Source organism: Pleurodeles waltl, chromosome 4_2 (genome assembly GCF_031143425.1).
Source record: "Pleurodeles waltl isolate 20211129_DDA chromosome 4_2, aPleWal1.hap1.20221129, whole genome shotgun sequence".
NCBI classification, from domain to species: Eukaryota; Metazoa; Chordata; class Amphibia; order Caudata; family Salamandridae; genus Pleurodeles; species Pleurodeles waltl.
Genome location: NC_090443.1, coordinates 107,619,609 through 107,643,259, shown reverse-complemented (window position 1 = coordinate 107,643,259; position 23,651 = coordinate 107,619,609). Strand labels below are relative to the sequence as shown.

The following is a 23,651-nucleotide window of genomic DNA, read 5'->3' as shown; positions in this document are numbered from 1 at the left end:
TGGTTAAACTTTTTCTGGTGATTTTAATGTATTTAGTCAGAGCAAAAAAAGTGTTTGAGAACTAAGACTTTAATGGAAGATTACAAAGCTACCTCCTCAGTTAGGAAATTTAGCTTATGGCAGCATTTGTTATTTTACCTGAGTCCTTATAGTTACTTATTTGTCACCGAAGATGCAGTGTGTTTGTAATAATTAGGAACATTACATATTATGCTAGCTGCCTTATACCTTCTGCGTGTTTTGGTACTGTTGGTGTCCGTGAGCAGACATGTTATTAAAATATAAATACTTGTGCTATAAATGAGGAAAACAATGCAGTTAAAAATGTTTTGATGCAGATAGTATAGGCAATTTTTCACTGATTGTCTATATTCATCAAATTAAGAGTTCTCCTGTGGATTGGTTAAATGGTCCCTCCGATAGGGGCCCACGTGACTAATCAGTTGAGAAAATGAATGACTCTTTATTGAAGTGTTTGCTTTTCTTACCATTTGACAATCGTCTGATCGTATAGAGGCACAGACACTTGGGTAATTGAATTGGAAGCTGTTTTTTTGGTGTGAAAACAGTGACCAATATTGACTCCAGGATGATAGCGAAGAGAAAGTGTCCCATGCACACCCCATCCTTCCCGCACACTATACTGTTGCTAGACTAATTAGAAGCAAAGAAGCATTATAGCCTATCTGAGGAACTTGGAACAGCTTTGAACCAAAACTTGTGGATACACATTTGTCTTCTACAGATGCCCTAGCTATCCCTTTTTACAGCATGGTGATGGTGTTTAAACACTGACTCAGAAGCTTACTCAGGTTTTAGTAAGTGGTACGTACAATGGTTCACCAGACCGTGGACTACATAGGAAGTCTGCTAGTCTACTCCGATGCTGGTAGCCAGATCTAGAACAAAATGTGTTGTTGACAAACTAACACCAGAGTTTTGTAACTTCACTTCAGTTTGTCTCGGTTTTGGGAATGATGCAGTCTCCTCAGCTAACTTAGTTTAAACTTTTTTTTTTTTTTTTTTTTTGCTAAGCTGAACGCCTTCCTCTGAAGAGGATTAATGTACAGTGGGGGTAATTACTGCTGCAAACGCCTGGCTTGGGTTTGAATTTTCATATATTGTCAGATTTGTACGGTTGTTCAATCACACATTGTTTGACTGCAAAAGAAATCCATGTTTTCTTCTATGCAGGCTTTTAAATACCTAAGGGAAGAGGTCAAAACCTTTCAGGGCAAGCCAATAATGGTAAGATTTGTGCTCTTATACATATTTTCCAAGTTATTTGGCTTCAAATGTTTGGATGGGAATTCCTGAGTAACATTGCACCTTTTTAATTATTTACTTGAACAGAAGTTTTCAAATCTTGTAAAGTATCTATTATTTGGGCAAAACAACTAGGGCAATGTATTTACTTGAACTGCTTAGAGATGACCTGTAAATCTAATATGTGGATTTGTGTTCTGAAGGCCAATAAATGGTAATATATGTTCGATGGCATGTGTGGCTGTAGACACATATGCTTTCTAAAAGTCAACTGTTTAGTGTTGGGCTCAGTTTTGCAAGTTGTTTTTGTTCGAAGAATCTTTTCGAGTCACAAGATCAAGTGACTTCTCCTCTCGGTGATGGTGCACATGGGCATAGAGTCCTTTTTTCTTTTTTCTTTTCTCTCCGCTGTCGGGTTTGGACATGTTTCCTCTCGCTCTGGTAGATTTCGGTTCAGTCTCTTTCAAACTTTCCTTCCTGTCTTTCTTTCGATGATTGTATGGTATTTCAAACGCTTATTTCCAAACTTAATTATCAAGCCAATTGTCAGCGTCTGAGTCTATTCAATGCCCTTAGGGGCGTCTACGCCCTTCTTGGGCCTACTCCATCAAGTGCTGTCAGAAAATGCATGGCTGATAGAACTAACTCAATTTAGGTTCTGTCCTTGATGCTACTCCAAGTTCCCGCACACTGAACAACACTTGGTGTGTAACTTGTGCTTGTCCCCAGAACATAGAGGAAACCTGCGATGCTTGTAGGTCTTTTTGATCTAAAAAAATAATAATAATCTCCTTGGAACTGAAGAGCGCATCGGACACTCCAACACCTTTTAAGAGGCAGATGCACAAGAGAGAATTGGACCTCAGGCAGCCCTCTCGATCCGAGCCACCAAGTCAGACATCGAATCTGACATCGGGAGCCAGTCAATTCCAGCAGGACAATGTGAGTACTCCAGCCCCATCTTCACACATTAAGACTTTCAAAAAGACTTCCAAGTTGGTCATCGGTCCACCACTGCCTTTGGGCCATGGTCCGATCTGAAAATTATTTTGGGCTGCCCAGTCCTCCGGTTTGGCACTGAAATTTACCAAGAAATCTTTGGCACCGACCAAGGGCTCAACAGCATCCCATCAAATCTCTGAGCAGACACCTTCGTTTTGAAAAAATGTTTCAATTTTGAAAACTTTGTAACCGAGGATAATGGTTCCCAAAGACTCCACTATTCCATCTGAAGGGACTTCACCAGTGGAGCCCATTTCAGAAGTAATGGATGCTTGTCAGCACCAGATCCATATACGAACGGGGAAAATAATTGCTTCTCCTCCTGTTCCAATTAAAAGGAGACTTACCTTTAAAAAAAAAAACAAATTAAAAAAAAAAAAAAAACTGGACACTGCTCCTCTTCCTAAAAAGTTCCAAGGATAAAGACAAGGCTCCAGATCCCCCTTTCTCCTGTACTTCCTCCTACTCCCTACCACCACATTCTCCCAGACCTTTCATACAGCCACAATTCTCTCCACAAGGGTCATCTTCTCATGGAGATGATTTAGGTGATGTTCCACAAGATGTAGATCCATGGGGTTCATATGATCCAGATCCCATACTCCCTAATGACCCTAATTTATATCCAGCAAGGCCTTCACCCCCTGAGGATACAACAGCATACAATCAGGTTATTGCAGCCGTATACCATAAGGCACATATGCACACCTACCTTATCGAAGAGGATTTTCTTTGATACATTGACCAATACTCATAGTTCCTACCTGTGCTGCCAGGTATGCTTAGACATGCCACAGAGATCTTCAGGGACCCTGTTAGGGAAAGTTATTGCACCAAGGGTCGATTTTAAAAAAAAAAAAAAAAAAAAAAAAAAAAAATCAATAATAAATTTAAAGCGTGCTAATAGTCAGTCCACAGGAGTTGCTTCTACTGATAAGGAGAGCAAAAAACTGGATGCAGCAGGCAAAAGAGTAGCTGCGCAAGCTGCTTATCATTGGAGAATTGCAAATTCTCAGGCACTCCTTGTAAGGTATGATGGGGCCCACTGGGACAAAATGGAGAAACTGCTTCAGTATTTTGCCAAGTAGCACACAAAAAAGGGGTGAAGAGATAGTCCCAGAAGGGTAGGCCATCTCATACAATTCAATTGGATGTGCCGTTGATGCAGCCAATACAGTAGCATGTGGTGTTAACACTAGTGTTATTATAAGAGAGCATGCTTGGCTGTGGTGCTCTGGCTTCAAGCCAGAAATACAATGGGCGGTTCTCAACATGCCTTTCAATAAACACTTGATTAGCCCCGAGGTTGATAACTCTATTGACAAGCTGATAGAGAATTCAGAAACAGCTAAAGCTATGGGGTTCTTACTAACTACACCAAATAGGGGTAATTTCCGTAGGCCGCAATTTAGGGGAGGTTTCAAAACTTCTACCGAGCCTTTCACCTCTCAAACTAAAAAAACTATTTTTTACAGTAGAGGTTCCTTCAGAGGCTTTTACAAGGGTGCAGTAATGAAAGCGGGGTAAGGCGCCCACCTCTAGAGGTTCTGCCTCAAATATGGCAGTAACTTCTTACAAATCCACTAAGCACATACCGCTCCAGTGGGGGGGAAAGGCTAGCAGACTTCTACCCGCAATGGTCCAATATCGCCACATCAATGGCTTCTATTAATTATCCAACATGGTTGTCTAGAACTCATTTCCTCTCAACCAAGTATTCCCCCTTGTGTTCACAAACTCACACGATCATCTCATTGTCTTGATGGAAGAGGTACAATCCCTTCTAAAAGGGGCTACCAGTACCCTGTCTCCGCAAGGGTTAGGAGTAAATTCCCTATACTTCTTATACCAAAGAAAGGCTGGTCATTATGATCTCAGACCTCTTAACCTATACATACTTTCAGAGCATTTTCATATGGTCACTCTGCAAGATGTAATTCCCCTATTATAGCAAGGAGATTACATGACAGCATTAGATCTCAGATGCTTATTTCCACATTCCCATACATCCAGCACATTGCAAATACCTCTGCTTTGTCATTGCGAGAACACACTATCAATTCAAGATTCTACCATTTGGGTTAACCGCTCCTTGGGTTTTCCTAAAATGCTAATTGGTAGTGGCTGTATTCCTCAGAAGACCACATTCATTCACATCTTCCCATCCTTGGACGATTGGCTCATCAAAGCCAACACCATCCAACAGTGTCAGAAGCATACTTAGTACACAGTAAACCTACATACTCTGGGATGTACAACTTTTTCAAATCCCGTCTCCAACCCTCAGACACGGCCTTATCTGGGAGCATTTCTCAATACTCATTCAGGGTTGACATATCCAAACCCAGTACGGATTCAAGCTTTCCAAACTCTTCTGTCTCAATTACAGGTGAGCCCCACACAGTGAGAATAGTGATGCAGCTATTGGGGATGATGGCTTCCTTCATTGCCATAGTTCCTTATGCCAAACACATGCATCCATTACAGCAGTATCTGTCTCATAAGTGGTCTGTCACAGGGTCATCTTCAGGATCTAGTGTTGTTGGACTCCCAGGTTCACCGCTGTCTGCAATGGCAGTGTCTCACCAACCTTTCCAAAGGGTGGCCCTTTGAAGACCCTGTGCCTCAGATCACTCTCACTACAGATGCATCACAGATAGGGGAGCGTACCTCTACAACCTTTCTATAAAAGGCAGGGGGGGGGATCACATTCAACAAACGTATCACATCAGTTACTTGGGGTTACTAGCAGTCTTTCTAGCACTCCTAGCATTTCAGCCACAATTTTCCCACAAAGTGGGACAAGTATCCGTACAGACAACATGACAACCATGTATTATCTGTTTGGGGGGACGGGGGCAGCAAATCTCAACTGTCCCTTCTTGCTCAGACAATTTGGACATGGATAATTCACAATCACTTAGTTACTGGCAGAATATCTCCCAGGGATGGGCAGTCAATTTACAGATCCCCCACGCAGGATGCAGCTACAAATCCATGAATGGGAACTTCACCCACAAGCACTTAACCAATACTTTCACCTGTATGGAAAAACAAAAATGGATCTCTTCGCCAATGTTGAAAATTCAAAATGTCTAAACCTTGCGTCCAGATATCCCACCCTTAGTCCAAGGGCAATGGTCTATGGATGAATTGGTCCGGCATATATGCTTACTCTTTTCTGCCTCTCCCGCTCATTCCATTTCTGGTTTGCAAACAGACAAACATCACTCACCATGGTCCTTGTAGCCCCCACATGGGCATGTCAGCCTTGATACACAACACTGTTAGATCTGTCTGTGGTTTCCCCACCTGAAACTTCCCAACAGACCAACTCTTTTGATGTAAAATTTGAGGTCAAATCAGGCATCCAGGCCCCAAAAATCTCAATGTTGCGATATGGCCCCTGAAGTCAGAGTTAAGATGTTTACAGCTTCCCTCTGAATGAATGGACATTCTTAGAGAAGCACTTAAACCTACAAGACAGTGTTATGCTGCGAAATGGAAACGTTTTGTATGCTTTTGTCAGCCTAAACACATTGATCCACAAAAAGCACCAGTGCAACACATTGTTCCCTACTACATTTACAAAAGGCACATTTAGCATACTCGTCAATTAGACTCCATTTAGCAGCTATAGCTGCTTACCTACAAAAGAAGACAACATACTTTGTTCAGAATTCCTGTAATTAAAGCATTTATGGAAGGACTTAAGAGGGTTATTCCACAGAGGGTTCCTCCAGTTTCTGTATTGAACCTTCATGTTGTCCTTACTAGACTCCTGGCTGTACCATTAGAACCCATGCACTCCTGTTCTTTGCAATTTATTTAATGGAAAGTTGCCTTTTTGGTGGCCTGTACAAAATGAGATGCATTAAAGATTGAGATCACAAGTTTTTTTTTTTTTTTTTTTGGTTTTTTTTAAAGAGAAGTAATGAAGTATGATATGCAACTCTACTCTTCTACCTTCCTTTTGGGGGTCAAAGGCGCCAGGAATAGTAAAGCACTGGCCTTTCATATTCTTATCATTGGTGGTGTATTGCCTCTGTTTAGCTTCTGCATGGCTTGACTTGCAACTCCCATCTTATCAACAAAGGCTGGGACGCCTCCTTTCTATATATAATCTTGATCACCTTGTATCAATGGAAGAGCAGACAGGCTAGACACAAGGGTCAGGAAATATAGGGACTGCTTGAGTAATGGGTTAACTTTCAGGACCTGGCCGACTGAAGAATGCTAGTCGATGTGGAATGAATAAACAGTGTTTCAGGGTTAATGGTAGAATCGCCTAGCACAATAGGCACTTCTCTCTGTTTGCACTAATGCATTTTTGCACCTTCTTTTGCTTTTTATTCATGTTAGGAACATTTAGGGTTAAGATGGGGTCAGTGAAACAAACGGTCTGAATCTCATAAGGGTTCAGGAGTCGATCAGAATTAATAGTTGGATCGATTAATTAATGCAGCATTGTAGTAACCAGGTTATATATGTTAACAAGATATAGGGTCCTATATCTCCTTCTCGTTATCAATTTGATTTTAATTCTTTTAATCTGTAATGAATTGTTTGTAAAGCTTTAAAAAACAAAAAGGGAAAGTTGCCTTTTTAGTGGCTATCACATCCCTAAGACGTGTAAGTGAATTACAAGCTTTCACTTTAGATGAGCCCTTTTTCTAAGTACATAAAGATAAAGTAGTCCTTAGGACAAACCCTAAATGTATTCCAAAAGAAGTTGCACCTTTTCACATTAATCAGTTAAGTTACCTGTTTTTTTTCCCCACAGCCAGACTTCAGTCGCTGAAAGACCTCTGCGCACACTAGATGTTAAGAGCTCTTATGTATAAAAGTTTTAGAAAATCTAAACCGCTTTTTGCAGCATTTTCACTGCACCACAAAGGCAATCCAATTTTAAAAACTGGGATAGCTAGATGGATAGATGAGTGTATTTAAACTTGTTATCTGAAAGCTAAAAGACAATTACCTACTGCTCCTAGAGCACATTCTACCAGAAAAAGGTGCTTCTATGGCTTTTTAAGAAATATTGCAATAGCAGATTTATAAAGCTGCTACTTGGTGTTCACCACACACATTCACTGAGTGCCATTGTGTAGAGGTTTTAGCTCTTCAAATATTGGTCAGGCAGTGCTCAGGACACTTTTTCAAACTATTCCAACTCCTACAGGTTAGCCACCGCTTACTTGGAGGGGACTGCTTTCCAGTCTGTGCAAAGCATGTGTACTTACAACCACATGTCATCGACTGGAACTATTACCCCGTTGACTTCTGTTTGTGGCTAGTAGTGAGTTTCACATGCGCCCCTAGTCCTCCCCGGGAGACTTTGGTTGTTGCGTTGTAGTAGACTTCTACAAATATTGTACATATGTATATACACTGCATGACATGTTTGATGGCAAGTGTAGCTGTATATACACATGCTTTGCATAAGGCTGCCATCTAATGTTGGGCTCGTAGTGTTACAAGTTGTTCGAAGAAGGTTTTCGAGTCACGAGATCGAGTGACTCCTCTTGGTGATAGTGCACATGTGCATCGAGTTCTTGTTAGATCGTTTTCTTTCTGCCGTCTGGTTCGTACTTGTTTCCTCTTGCTCTGGTGGATCTTGGTTTGATATTTCTCAACTTTTTCTACCTTTCTCTATTATAGTCTATCGTTTTTCATGTATACTTGATCCGATTTAGACTGTCTGGGTCAAATTTGTACCCTTTTAGGGCCTACTTCATTGTCTGGATGATGAAACAAACGTTGTTTTGATTCTGTCCTCTGTCATGCTAAATTCCCATACACTGATCAACATTCTGTGTGCTGGCTGTATCTCCGGATCATCAGAAAGAAACTTGTAATGTCTGCAGAAGATTATTTCTATCTAAAAAGACTCTCCAGGACTGTAGAGCTAGTCTTGAAATGGCGTCAAAGTCCACAGATTACAAACCTGATATTTTCAGTGAAGAACATGCACAGAAGAAGTTAAACAAGGGGCAACATTTTCCGTCCAAGACTCCAACGCCGATCAGCACTCGGATGATAATAGCCGCTACATACCTCCAGTGCAGTACATGAGTATATCTGCCCCATCGCACCACACACAAATATTGAAGACTCCAGCTCTAGTCATCAGTCCTCCACTGCCTTCGGGCCATGGTCAGATCTGAAAAGTAAGTCCGGATGACCAACCTTTGGGTTCAGCAAAGAGATTAAAGTCTAAAGTGAATTTGGCGTTGACCAAACACTCATACAACAGTCTCAGAATCTAACCGAAAATCAGAAGGGACATCTTTGGAACAGAAAAAATCTACACCATCGGAGCCAATGTTTTTGGTTCAATCAAAACCACATCACACCCAAATCTTCAGAGTCAAAAGACATGAGTAGAAAGCAAACTACTTCTACCCATGAATCCTTGCACATACAACCTATTTTAGAGGCAATGGACGCTAAACAGCGAAAACTACACATTCATAAGGATGTACTTCCATCAGAAAAGTTCTCTAAGGATGAAGAGGCTACAAACCACAAAAGGCCTTCACCACTACATTCCCCTGCTCTTCCTTTCACATCACCACCCATGTATGAAGCACAGTTGTCACTACACACATCCTCATTATTACCACACAGGGATGACTTTAGTGATGACCACCAGGACAATGATCCTTGGTATACATAGGACCCTGATCCCATTCTGCCAAATGATCTAGACTTATATCCTGCTATAATTTCACCACCGGAAGACACTACTGTGTACAATTAAGTATTGGCCAGAGCTGCTGCCTATCTTAATGTGCAGAGGCAGGCAGATCAGATAGAACAAGATTTCCTTTCCGACACACTAGCGTCTACACACTATTAATGTCGTCTTAAGCTTCCAGGAATGCTCAGACATGCTTCTGATATTTTTGAGGAACCTGTAAAGCCCAGAATTATCACTCCTAGAGTAGATAAAAAAATATAAACCTGCACCCTCAGACCCGTGTTGATAACAACTCAATTACCACCTCACTCAATTGTAGTTAGTTCAGCAAGAAAAAGGGCTAACAGTCCACAGGAGATGCTCCTCCTCCAGTCAAGGACAGTAAGAAAATAGATGCAGCAGGTAAGAGTAGCTTCACAAGCTGCAAATCATTGAAGGATAGCCAACTTGTAGGCCCACTGGGATGAGATGGAGGAACTATTGCACTACCTTCCTCCCAAACACCAAAGGAGGGGGCAACAGATAGTAACTGAAGGGCGAGCAATATCTAATAATGCTATTAGATCTACTATGGATGCAGCTGTTACAGCAGCTAGATAAACACCAGTGTGCTTATTAGAAGACATGCCTGGTTAAGATGTTTAGGGTTCAAACCTGAAATACAACAGGCAGTGTTAAATATTCCCCTTAGACAAACATCTATTTGTCCCTGAGGTTGACACAACCATAGACAAACTTATAATTCTGAAACAGCCAAAGCAATGGGTGCATTATGTACCACATCCAGTAAAGTTACGTTTCGTACACCACAGTTTAGAGGGGGTTTCAAACCATCAGCCTCAAACAGCAACTCCTCAATAAAAGCAATCCTCACAATTCTACACTAAAGGATTGTTGAGAGGCTCCTACAGAGGATCCAATACTAGAGAAAGAGGTAAACCTTCCACTGTTTCCTCTCAATCAAATAAACAGTGACTTTGTCACCATTCCCACAGAGCACACATCTCCTGTGTGAGGAAGACTAGTAAAATTCTATCCACAATATCACTACAGATCAGTGAGTTCTGTCAATTCTCCAGTATTGGATCTTTCATAGATTCACATGCTTGAATCATCCCCGTCGTCGAGGTGGGAGCCTCACGGTAAATTTAAATATATAAAAAGCAGTAAGTCAGTAAAAATAAAACCAGTAGGCCCAAGTAGGCCTCATAAGGTATTTTACAGTCTATCCACTTTGTTTTGTGAAAAGACCCAAACTTGAGTATCAACCAATCAGGATTCAGCCCCTCCCAAACACTCCCAACAGAGGCTGAATTCCCTCAGATTTTCTACCGCACGTCGTGTGAAGGGAGTCTCCCTGAGCTCTGCTCAGTTTTTTTCCTATTTTCTGACTGAAGATTGTTTTTTCTCTCAGGAAACTAGTTACAACTTTACTATGTCTGAAAAGGCAAAGAAGGGTCTGTTCAGAGACTGTGACAACTGTGGGAAGAAGAGACTACATATTGATGACCCCCACAAGAAGTGTATTTACTGCCTTCATCCAGACCATAAGTTGAGAGACTGCAAAATCTGTCGCACCTTTAGTCAAAAAACCCTCAAAGACCGAGAGGGTAGACTTCTCTTATGGCTGCAAAAACAAAAAGCCTTAGAGCATCCTTCATCAGACAGCGAAGAGTCACCACAAACTTCTCGCCCTGAGAAAAGAACAGGTGAGAGAGATAGAGGTGCGGATGAACCACCAAGAAAAATACACAAAAAGACTAAACAAGTCTTAACTGAAGAGGCAGTTAAACATGGACCAAAAAAAGTTCATTCAGAACCTACTACGCCGTTACACCGGAAAAGCACCTCAAAGAAACCATCCCTGTCTCTGTCACCACAAAAAGAGTCAGAAAAACTCTTTTTGGTGAAAAAACAACCTTCGACGACCGCCCCGTCGACGACAGTGTCGACGGTAACAGCGACCACGGTATCGTCGACGTTCACAACACCATCCTCACCGATGATTATGACGTCGTCACCTTTGTCATCGACGATTATTACTGCAAAAATCTTCAAAAGAGCTTCGTCGGCAACCACATCGTCGACAGCGGAGGCTTCCTGGGTTCACAAATCATCCAGGGCACTCCCATCTACGCAAACTACGTCGGCGAAGCGACCGTCGTCGCTAAAATACCCGTCGACGAAGGGACCGTCGACTAAGGAAAAGACGCAGTCATGGACGGAAGCGTCGACGAGAGACCCGTCGACGCGACGGTACCGTCGACGAGGGAACCGTCGACGAGGGAACCGTCGACGAGGGAACCGTCGACAATGGATCCGACGATCACCACAGCATTAACAGTTTACAAACCTTTGGACATTTCACCAGCTCATTCCTCATACCATCATGAGGACTCCACCAGATTCTTACCCCTTTCCCTTATTAATATAGGGGACAAGCCATCTGACATTTTGCCGATGCATACATCACCAAGTAAGGTGCTGCCATACCCACCGCAACATCTTTTAGACGATGAGGATGACGACGTTCAAGGCATGTTTGGGGCAGCTAGTAGCCCGTCCCAACTAAATGTCAAATGTCAAGAGTTTGATGAAGAAGAGGATCAACATTACCAGCATAGTTATGCTTCAACATCTTATCCACAGACAAACCAACCATCGCCTCTAGCTATGCCTAGCACATTAGTGACAGATTTACAACATATGTTGAAGGACTACTATAAAAGGTTCCCACCGTCAACTCAGTCCACGCCACCTAGACCTCAGAGTTACCAGCAAGCTCAAACTACTAATGTTTCCGAAACGCCTCAGGCTAGTAGACCTGTAACTAGCCAAGCTCCGGAAGCTTACCTCTCGTCGGACGACGAAAGGGAAGAGGGCGAGATAGCAGATTCAGCTGCTAGTGAATGGGACGACTATCTCGTTCCCACACCATCTCCACCTCCAGCAGCTCCAGTGGATTCTCCTCCAGAAGACATAGGAGGTTTCCATAATATCATAGAGAGAGCGGCGAAACGTTTTGGCCTGGAAATTGTTTCCCATGAAACTGAGTGTTTTTTGTATGACTTTAAAGAGCCATCAAAGAGATCGGTAAGAGCCATACCTATTGTGGATTTTTTGTGGCAGGAGGGTTTGAAGGCAATGAAAAACCCGGCAACAGTGCCTTCACAAATGCCAAGGCTAGAGAAAAAATACAAGGCCCCAGATGATTCTCCGGCCTGTTTAGTCTCACAACCGAAACCTGACTCGGTTATATCACAGGCGGCTCAACGACGATCCAAAAACCCCTCTACACCTATTGCGTCTCCCCCAGACAAAGAGGGAAGGAGACTAGACAATATTGGTAAGAAATTCTCCTCGGTTGCTGCAGTAACGGTCAAAGCGGCAAATTCCCTCGCCATCCTGGGAAGATACGATCGGCAGATGTGGGCAGACATGTCCGTTTTTGTAGATTCACTGCCAGAAGATCTCAAGGTGGAGGCTAAAAAGGTCTTGCAGGAGGGAGAACGGGTTTCCGCAGAGATAATAGACAGTGCAATAGATATTTCCCTCACTGGCTTTCGACAATTAGCTGGAGCAGCAGTCCTGCGCAGACAAGGGTGGCTTAAAGCTACTTCATTCAGACCAGAAGTCCAGACTCGTGTTCTCGACATGCCCTTCGATGGAGAGAGTTTGTTTGGCAAACATGTCGATGATATGCTGCAGGCTATCAAGACGGATACCGATACGGCAAAATCCCTAGGTACCCTGCAATATAAAAAACTACCTTTTCGTGGAGCAAGGGGTAGAGGTAATTACTCCTTTCGAGGTGGATACCAACAATACAGGTCACAATATACATCTTCCTCCACAGGACCAGGCCATCAGCACCATCAACAACAGCAGCATTATCGATTACCACCAGCCGCAGCTTACAAACATCCGGCTAGAGGAAGAGGAGCTGCCCGAGCAAGAGATACAGGCAGAAAGCAGTGACCAGCGGATAATCTCAACACCTCCCCAATCAATATTGAAGGTCGGAGGTCGCATCAATTCTTATTTCCCCAAGTGGAAGGCTATAACATCGGACAGATGGGTACTAGATGTGGTGACCAGAGGTCATACTCTGGAATTCATCCAAACACCACCGAGTGTCCCACCATCGGGTACACCGCCTCTGAGGTTGAGCCAACTTCTCAGGGAAGTAAGGATAATGCTAACAAAAGGAGCAATAGAACCAGTCCCTTTATCTCAAAGGAACAAGGGATTCTATTCCCGGTTTTTCCTTCTCAAGAAACCCTCAGGAGATTGGCGCCCCATCCTGGACTTGAGAGCACTAAACAAGTTTCTAAAGAAACAATCGTTCAGGATGGTAACGTTGCAGGATGTCCTGCGTCTCTTAAACACGGGCGATTGGATGGCATCCCTAGACCTCCAGGATGCTTATTTTCATATCCCCATATATCGCAACCATCGCAAATTTTTAAGGTTCAGGGTAGGAAGTATGCACCTCCAATTCCGGGTTCTACCATTCGGTCTCAAATCAGCCCCCAGAATCTTCACAAAAATGCTAGCTCCAGTAGCAGCACATCTTCGCCAGGCAGGTATCCAGGTCTTCCCTTACCTGGACGACTGGCTTATAAAGGCACCCTCAAAATTCCAAGTAACAAATCATATTTCCTATTGCCTTCATTTGTTACACAGCCTGGGGTTTGTAGTCAACTACCAGAAATCTCAGATATACCCCAAACAAGAATTGAGTTTCTTGGGAGCAATTTTGGACACAGTACGCAGCAAAGCGTACCCATCACACGAGAGGAAACAAAAGTTAACCTCGTTGGCAAACAACCTATCCAGAAAAAAGTTCGTTTCAGTCCGCATCTACAAATCATTGCTCGGAATGATATCATCGTGCATTCCGCTAGTCCCAGATTGCAGACTCCATATGCGACCCCTGCAAGAGCAATTGGACATACAATGGACACAGGTCCTCGGCTCCTTCGAAGACAAGATTCGCATAACGCCTCTAATGAAGAACACTATGAGGTGGTGGGCGACTCCAACCAATTTCTCAAAAGGGCTGTCTTTTCTTCTTCAAACACCAAGTTACATAGTAACAACGGATGCCTCTCTCGAAGGATGGGGTGCACATTGCCAGGACCTGCAAATCAGCGGAATCTGGAATCAGCAAGAGAGCCAGCTCCACATCAATTATCTAGAACTCAAAGCAATACACTTAGCTCTAAAAGCTTTCTTGCCAAAGATACAATGTTCAAGCGTCTTAATCCGGACGGACAACATGACCAGCATGTTTTATCTAAACAAGCAAGGAGGCACAAGGTCCCTACAACTCTCGCAGCTAGCCCAACAAATTTGGACATGGGCCATCAAACACAATATTTCACTAAAAGCGGAGCATGTGCCAGGACAGATCAATGTTCTAGCAGACACCTTGAGCAGGACAGTAATTCCTTATCACGAGTGGGAGCTAGACCAGAAAACTCTCAATGGCCTGTTTCTATTATGGGGCAAACCGAACTTAGACCTATTTGCCACTCTCGAGAACAAGAAATGCCAGTTCTACGCAAGTTGGCTTCCCCAAAAAGATTCGTGGGGGAATGCGTTTTCGATGAGATGGTCAGGAGTTTATGCCTACGCTTTTCCTCCGATCCCGCTCATTCCGAGAGTCATCAGAAAAATGAAGACGGAGGGGTGTCGACTTCTACTCATAGCTCCCAGATGGCCCAGACAAATATGGTATACGGAGCTCCTCATGCTCTCCGAACGACCACATCTACCACTCAGACAGAGTCCGACTCTTAACGATGCACCAGGGACAAGTCACACACCCACATCCGTCGTCTCTTCATTTGTCGGCTTGGCTCCTGAACACAATGAATACTTAAATCTCAAAATCTCCCCAGAGTGTAGAGACATCTTAGCAAAAGCTAGAGCTGACACTACCAACAAAACCTATAGACTTAAATGGAAACGGTTTTGTGTTTGGTGTGCAGCGGAAAATATACATCCTTTATCTTCTACTCCGGAACAGATACTTCCATATCTCCTGCTCCTGGCAAAATCAGGACTTGCATATTCTTCCATACGGGTACATCTGGCGGCAATCTCCAGATACCGCAGATCACCAGATAAACTCTCTTTGTGTTCCACAAGAATTGTCAAACAATTTATGAAGGGCCTTTTTCGGGTCTTCCCGCCAATTAGGAAACCCCCGCCTCTATGGTCATTGAATGTTGTGTTGATGCAACTCATGAAAGCTCCTTTTGAGCCGATCCACAAAGCTGACCTAAAATTCCTCGCATGGAAAACAGCGTTACTGTTAGCTCTTACTTCGGCAAAAAGAGTCAGTGACATTCAGGCGTTCACCATCAAACAGCCGTTCCTCCAGTTTACAAACTCAGGTGTCATCCTGCGGACAAATCCTAAATTCATTCCGAAAGTTCCCTCAACATTTCATTTAAATGAACCAGTCATCTTAAAAACCTTTTTTCCAAATCCGCAAACAGTGGCGGAAAAAACATTACATTCTCTCGATATTAAAAGATGTTTAAAGTTTTATCTACAGAAAACTCAGGCCATCCGCCAGTCGGATCAATTATTTGTAGCGTTCGGCGGAACAAAGAAGGGACACGCGGTGTCCAAACAGACTTTAGCAAGATGGATTGGCCTGGCGATTCAATTCTGCCATTCAAAAGCAGGAAAGCCGCTCCACACCAAGGTGAGAGCCCACTCTACAAGATCGGTAGCCACTTCAGCGGCACTCTTTGCAGGTGTACCACTACATCGCATCTGTAGAGCAGCAACATGGTCCAGCCAACACACATTTACAAGACATTACTGTCTAGAGGAGACAAACCAGGTCGATACAGCAGTGGGACAAGCAGTGCTGAGGCATCTATTTCGTTAAGGTGAGCCTCTTACACATCCCACCACCACACTCGAGGTATGGTCATTAATGGTTCATTTTCTTCTACTGTTTAACGTGTCGTATTCTCCATAATAATAGCATAAACTGTGTCAGGATTTCTGGCCACACACATTTTATTGCTTTTATATTCGTATGTTTGTGAATATAAATATAATTATATGTAAGTGCATATTTAAAACTGAACTAATGTGAATCACATCACGTATAGAATTACGATGGAATTACAGTCAATGTAATTCAGTAAGTAAGAAAACATTACTGCTCGTTACTCGGATTCAAGCATGTGAATCTATGAAAGATCCAATACTGGAGAAGAAAATTAGTTACTTACCTGTAACTGCAGTTCTCCAGTATTGGTATCTTTCATAGATTCACATGCGACCCACCCTCCTCCCCTCAGAGGCTCCCCTATTATACAGATATTAAACTTCACACTCCTAATAGAAAATCTGAGGGAATTCAGCCTCTGTTGGGAGTGTTTGGGAGGGGCTGAATCCTGATTGGTTGATACTCAAGTTTGGGTCTTTTCACAAAACAAAGTGGATAGACTGTAAAATACCTTATGAGGCCTACTTGGGCCTACTGGTTTTATTTTTACTGACTTACTGCTTTTTATATATTTAAATTTACCGTGAGGCTCCCACCTCGACGACGGGGATGATTCAAGCATGTGAATCTATGAAAGATACCAATACTGGAGAACTGCAGTTACAGGTAAGTAACTAATTTTCTTATCCAACATGGTTGCTGTCTAGAATTCATGACCACACCACCAAACATTCCTCCTAGTTCACACAGGCTTACTCAGGAGCATCTACCTCTTAAAATAAGAGGTACAATCACTACTGATCAAAGGAGCCATAGAAAAAGTACATATATCCCAACAAGGATCTGGAGTATGCTCACTATACTTCCTCATACCAAAGGAAGATGGTACTCTCAGGCCAATCTTAAATCTCAGACCCCTAAACCTATACATACTGTCAGAACACTTCCATATGGTCACTTTACAGGACGTCCTTCCCTTGTGACAAAAACAGGATTACATTACAGCATTAGACCTCAAGAATGCTTATTTCCACATTCCTATTGAAAGTATCTAAGATTTATTATATCGGGAAAGCACTACCAATTCAAGGTGCTATCATTTGGGGGTAACAGCACCAAGGGTATTCACCAAATGTTTAGCGGTGTTTGCAGCATTCCTCAGAAGACAACATATGCATGTCTTCCCATATCTCGATGATTAGCTTATAAAAGCCAGTAAACTTCAAATTTGTTGTCAACATACTCAATACACCATAAACATCCTACACAATTTTGGATTCACTATCAATTACCAAATATCTCACCTGCAACCATCACAGATACAACCATATTGAGGGGCAATTCTAAACACTGTCTGTATTGACATACCCAAACCCTGTCAGGATTCAAACATTTCACGATCTCATCTCAGCAACAGTACAACCACTTATACAGTAAAGTTGCTGATGAAACTATTAGGGATGATGGTTTAATGCATAGCAATAGTACATGAGACCACTACAGCAATGTCTCAACAATGGTCTCAAACACAAGGTCATATTCAGGATCTAGTCTTGTTGGACCCCCAAACTTTCCACTCTCTAATGGTGGAATTCCACCAACCTTTCCAAAGGACGGCCCTTTCAGGACCCTGTGCCTCAGACCATAATCACAACAGATGTGTCCATGATAGTTTGGGTAGCTCATCTCAACAACCTCACTATACAGTGGGAACGGGGCTCAATCCAACAAATTTATCGCATAAACCACTTGGCATTACAAGCAGTTTTTCTAGCACTCAAAGCTTTTCAGACACACCAGTATTAATAAGGACAGACAATATGACCACAGTGTATTATCTGCAAAAACTGGGAGGGGGGCGGGGGTGTAAATTAATCACAATTGTCCTTTTTATCACAGACAATTTGGAAATGGGCAATTCACAATTGCGTTCAATTAGTGGCAGAGTATATCCACAATCAGCTAGCGCACCTCTTAAGCAGGACGCAATAACAAGTACACGAATGGGAGATTGACCCACAGGTGATTTAACAATACTTCCAAATGTGGGGAAAATCTGAAATAGACCTTTTCACCACAAAAGAAAATGTAAAAGCTTCGCATCCAGGTACCCACACCCTCAATCCAAGGGCAATGCTCATGGATGAATTGGTCAGGGATATTTGCTTTGGTTTTCCACCTCACTAATTCCATTTCTATTCAAAAAGATTAATCAAACCTCACTCACCATGATACTCATAGCTCCCACTTGGGCAAGTCAGCATTGGTACACAACACTATTGGACCTGTCTGTAGTACCACATCACAAACTACCAAGCAGACCAGACCTCTTGACTCAAAGGAAAGGTCAAATCAGACATCCAAATCCCAGCATACTCAACCTGGCAGATTGGCTCCTGAAGTCAGTTTGGCTACTTAAAACCTTCATCAGAATGTATGTGTAAGGAAATGCCTCCTTGGCATGATTACCCCCTGACATTTTGCCTTTGCTGATGCCAAGTTATGATTTGAAAGTGTGCTGAGGCCTGCTAACCAGGCCCCAGCACCAGTGTTCTTTCCCTAACCTGTACCTTTGTTTCCACAATTGGCACACCCTGGCATCCAGGTAAGTCCCTTGTAACTGGTACCCCTGGTACCAAGGGCCCTGATGCCAGGGAAGGTCTCTAAGGGCTGCAGCATGTCTTATGCCACCCTGGAGACCACTCACTCGGCACACACACACTGCTTGCCAGCTTGTGTGTGCTGGTGGGGATAAAATGACTAAGTCGACATGGCACTCCCCTCAGGGTGCCATGCCAACCTCACACTGCCTATAGGTATAGATAAGTCACCCCTCTAGCAGGCCTTACAGCCCTAAAGCAGGGTGCACTATACCAAGGGTGAGGGCATAAGTGCATGAGCACTATGCCCCTACAGTGTCTAAGCAAAACCTTAGACATTGTAAGTGCAGGCTTGCCATAAGAGTATATGGTCTGGGAGTCTGTCATGCACGAACTCCACAGCACCATAATGGCTACACTGAAAACTGGGAAGTTTGGTATCAAACTTCTCAGCACAATAAATGCACACTGATGCCAGTGTACATTTTATTGTGAAATACACCCCAGAGGGCATCTTAGAGATGCCTCCTGAAACCATACCTGACTACCAGTGTGGGATGACTAGTTTTAGCAGCCTGCCACACACCAGGCATGTTGCTGGCCACATGGGGAGAGTGACTTTGTCACTCTGTGGCAAGTAACAAAGCTTGTATTGGGTGGAGGTGCTTCTCACCTCTCCCTGCAGGAACTGTAACACCTGGCGGTGAGCCTCAAAGGCTCACCCCCTTTGTTACAGCACCCCAGGGCACTCCAGCTAGTGGAGTTGCCCGCCCCCTCCGGCCACGGCCCCACTTTTGGCGGCAAGAAGATGAGAAAAACAAGGAGTCAATGGCCAGTCAGGACGGCCCCTAAGGTGTCCTGAGCTGAGGTGACTCTGACTTTTAGAAATCCTCCATCTTGCAGATGGAGGATTCCCCCAATAGGATTAAGGATGTGCCCCTCTCCCCTCAGGGAGGAGGCACAAAGAGGGTGTAGCCACCCTCAGGGCTAGTAGCCATTGGCTACTAACCCCCAGACCTAAACACACCCCTAAATCCAGTATTTAGGGGCTCCCAGAACCTAGGTAACTGGATTCCTGCAACCTAAGACGAAGGACTGCTGAGCTGAAAAACCTGCAGAGAAGACGGAGACACCAACTGCTTTGGCCCCAGCTCTACCGGCCTGTCTCCCCACTTCAAGACAACTGCAACAGCGACGCGTTCCACAGGGTCCAGCGACCTCTGAAGCCTCGGAGGACTACCCTGCATCTAAAAGGACCAAGAACTCCCGAGGACAGCGGCTCTGCTCCAAAGAAGAAACATCTTTGCAGGAGCGACCCCCCCCCCAGGTGGTGGCTACCCTGAGGAGCCCCCCCCCCTTGCCTGCATCGCTGAAGAGACCCCCAGGTCTCTTATTGAACTACATTGCAAACCCGATGCCTGTTTGCACACTGCACCCGGCCGCCCCCAAGCTGCTGAGGGTGTACTTTCTGTGTGGACTGGTGGCCCCCCGGTGCCCTACAAAACCCCCCTGGTCTGCCCTCCGAAGATGAGGGTACTAACCTGCTGGCAGACTGGAACCGGGGCACCCTCTTCTCCATTGAAGCCTATGCGTTTTGGGCACCACTTTGACCTCTGCACCTGACTGGCCCTGAGCTGCTGGTGTGGTAACTTTGGGGTTGCTCTGAACCCCCAACGGTGGGCTACCTTGGACCCAACTTTGAACCCTGTATGTGGTTTACTTACCTGCAAAACTAACAAACACTTACCTCCCCTAGGAACTGTGGAAAATTGCACTAAGTGTCCAGTTTTAAAATAGCTTATTGCCATTTGTGTGAAAACTGGATATGCTATTTTGCTAATTCAAAGTTCCTAAGTGAAATACCTTTCATTTAAAGTATTGTTTGTAAATCTTGAACGTGTGGTTCTTAAAATAAACTAAGAAAATATATTTTTCCATATAAAAACCTTTTGGCCTGGAGTAAGTCTTTGAGTGTGTTCCTCATTTATTGCCTGTGTGTGTGCAACAAATGCTTAACACTACCCTCTGATAAGCCTGCTGCTCGACCACACTACCTCAAAATAGAGCATTAGAATTATCTTTTTGCCACTATCTTACCTCTAAGGGGAACCCTTGAACTCTGTGCATGCTATTTCTTACTGTGAACTAGTACATACAGAGCCAACTTCCTACGGTATGGATATTCTAAAGAAAGTATGCAAGCCCACAACCAGACAAGGTTATGCAGCTAAATAGAAGAGGTTTGTCTACTGTCAGCCTAAAAATATTGACCCACTTAAAGTATCTGTAGGAAGTTGGCTCTGTATGTGCTATTTCAAAGTAAGGAATAGCATGCACAGAGTCCAAGGGTTCCCCTTAGAGGTAAAATAGTGGTAAAAAGAGATAATACTAATGCTCTATTTTGTGGTAGTGTGGTCGAGCAGTAGGCTTATCCAAGGAGTAGTGTTAAGCATTTGTTGTACATACACATAGACAATAAATGAGGTACACACACTCAGAGACAAATCCAGCCAATAGGTTTTGTTATAGAAAAATATATTTTCTTAGTTTATTTTAAGAACCACAGGTTCAAATTTAACATGTAATATCTTGTTTGAAAGGTATTGCAGGTAAGTACATTAGGAACTTTGAATCATTTCAATTGCATGTATACTTTTCAAGTTATTCACAAATAGCTATTTAAAAAGTGGACACAGTGCAATTTTCACAGTTCCTGGGGGAGGTAAGTTTTTGTTAGTTTTACCAGGTAAGTAAGACACTTACAGGGTTCAGTTCTTGGTCCAAGGTAGCCCACCGTTGGGGGTTCAGAGCAACCCCAAAGTTACCACACCAGCAGCTCAGGGCCGGTCAGGTGCAGAGTTCAAAGTGGTGCCCAAAACGCATAGGCTATAATGGAGAGAAGGGGGTGCCCCGGTTCCGGTCTGCTTGCAGGTAAGTACCCGCGTCTTCGGAGGGCAGACCAGGGGGGTTTTGTAGGGCACCGGGGGGGACACAAGCCCACACAGAAATTTCACCCTCAGCGGCCGGGTGCAGTGTTAGAACAAGCGTCGGGTTCGAAATGGAAGTCAATGAGAGATCAAGGGATCTCTTCAGCGCTGCAGGCAGGCAAGGGGGGGCTTCCTCGGGGAAACCTCCACTTGGGCAAGGGAGAGGGACTCCTGGGGGTCACTTCTGCAGTGAAAGTCCGGTCCTTCAGGTCCTGGGGGCTGCGGGTGCAGGGTCTTTTCCAGGCGTCGGGACTTAGGTTTCAGAGAGTCGCGGTCAGGAGAAGCCTCGGGATTCCCTCTGCAGGCGGCGCTGTGGGGGCTCAGGGGGGACAGGTTTTGGTACTCACAGTCGTAGAGTAGTCCGGGGGTCCTCCCTGAGGTGTTGGTTCTCCACCAGCCGAGTCGGGGTCGCCGGGTGCAGTGTTGCAAGTCTCACACTTCTTGCGGGGAGATTGCAGGGGTCTTTAAAGCTGCTCCTTTGGATAAAGTTGCAGTCTTTTTGGAGCAGGTCCGCTGTCCTCGGGAGTTTCTTGTCGTTGTCGAAGCAGGGCAGTCCTCAGAGGATTCAGAGGTCGCTGGTCCCTTTGGAAGGCGTCGCTGGAGCAGAGTTCTTTGGAAGGCAGGAGACAGGCCGGTGAGTTTCTGGAGCCAAGGCAGTTGTTGTCTTCTGGTCTTCCTCTGCAGGGGTTTTCAGCTAGGCAGTCCTTCTTCTTGTAGTTGCAGGAATCTAATTTTCTAGGGTTCAGGGTAGCCCTTAAATACTAAATTTAAGGGCGTGTTTAGGTCTGGGGGGTTAGTAGCCAGTGGCTACTAGCCCTGAGGGTGGGTACACCCTCTTTGTGCCTCCTCCCAAGGGGAGGGGGGTCACAATCCTAACCCTATTGGGGGAATCCTCCATCTGCAAGATGGAGGATTTCTAAAAGTTAGTCACCTCAGCTCAGGACACCTTAGGGGCTGTCCTGACTGGCCAGTGACTCCTCCTTGTTATTCTCATTATTTTCTCCGGCCTTGCCGCCAAAAGTGGGGGCCGGGGCCGGAGGGGGCGGGCAACTCCACTAGCTGGAGTGTCCTGCGGTGCTGTGACAAAGGGGTGAGCCTTTGAGGCTCACCGCCAGGTGTTACAGCTCCTGCCTGGGGGAGGTGTTAGCATCTCCACCCAGTGCAGGCTTTGTTACTGGCCTCAGAGTGACAAAGGCACTCTCCCTATGGGGCCAGCAACATGTCTCTAGTGTGGCAGGCTGCTGGAACTAGTCAGCCTACACAGACAGTCGGTTAAGTTTCAGGGGGCACCTCTAAGGTGCCCTCTGGGGTGTATTTTGCAATAAAATGTACACTGGCATCAGTGTGCATTTATTGTGCTGAGAAGTTTGATACCAAACTTCCCAGTTTTCAGTGTAGCCATTATGGTGCTGTGGAGTTCGTGTAAAACAGACTCCCAGACCATATACTCTTATGGCTACCCTGCACTTACAATGTCTAAGGTTTTGCTTAGACACTGTAGGGGTACAGTGCTCATGCACTGGCACCCTCACCTATGGTATAGTGCACCCTGCCTTAGGGCTGTAAGGCCTGCTAGAGGGGTGTCTTACCTATACTGCATAGGCAGTGAGAGGCTGGCATGGCACCCTGAGGGGAGTGCCATGTCGACTTACTCGTTTTGTCCTCACTAGCACACACAAGCTGGCAAGCAGTGTGTCTGTGCTGATTGAGAGGTCTCCAGGGTGGCATAAGTCATGCTGCAGCCCTTAGAGACCTTCCTTGGCATCAGGGCCCTTGGTACTAGAAGTACCAGTTACAAGGGACTTATCTGGATGCCAGGGTCTGCCAATTGTGGATACAAAAGTACAGGTTAGGGAAAGAACACTGGTGCTGGGGCCTGGTTAGCAGGCCTCAGCACACTTTCAATTGTAAACATCATCAGCAAAGGCAAAAAGTCAGGGGGCAACCATGCCAAGGAGGCATTTCCTTACAGTATCAATACAATATATTATTTGCTACACTTACAAAAAGCAAACCTCACATATTCCTCTATTAAAATCCATTTAACAGCAATAGCTGCTTACCTACAAAAGAGATAACATACTTCCCTGTTTAGGATTCCTGGTATGAAGGCT

General features: G+C 44.4%; 1 protein-coding gene across 2 annotated transcripts in view; it reads left to right on the top strand.

Moving 5' to 3' along the window:
- Positions 1-23,651, top strand: part of LARP4 (La ribonucleoprotein 4) — a 339,680-nt gene that overhangs the window by 93,100 nt on the left and 222,929 nt on the right. For both annotated transcript variants that reach the window (XM_069230867.1, XM_069230868.1), the window contains one exon: positions 1,195-1,248. In XM_069230867.1, coding sequence (XP_069086968.1) covers positions 1,195-1,248 — 54 coding nt within the window. The remainder of the gene's footprint in view (positions 1-1,194; positions 1,249-23,651) is intronic.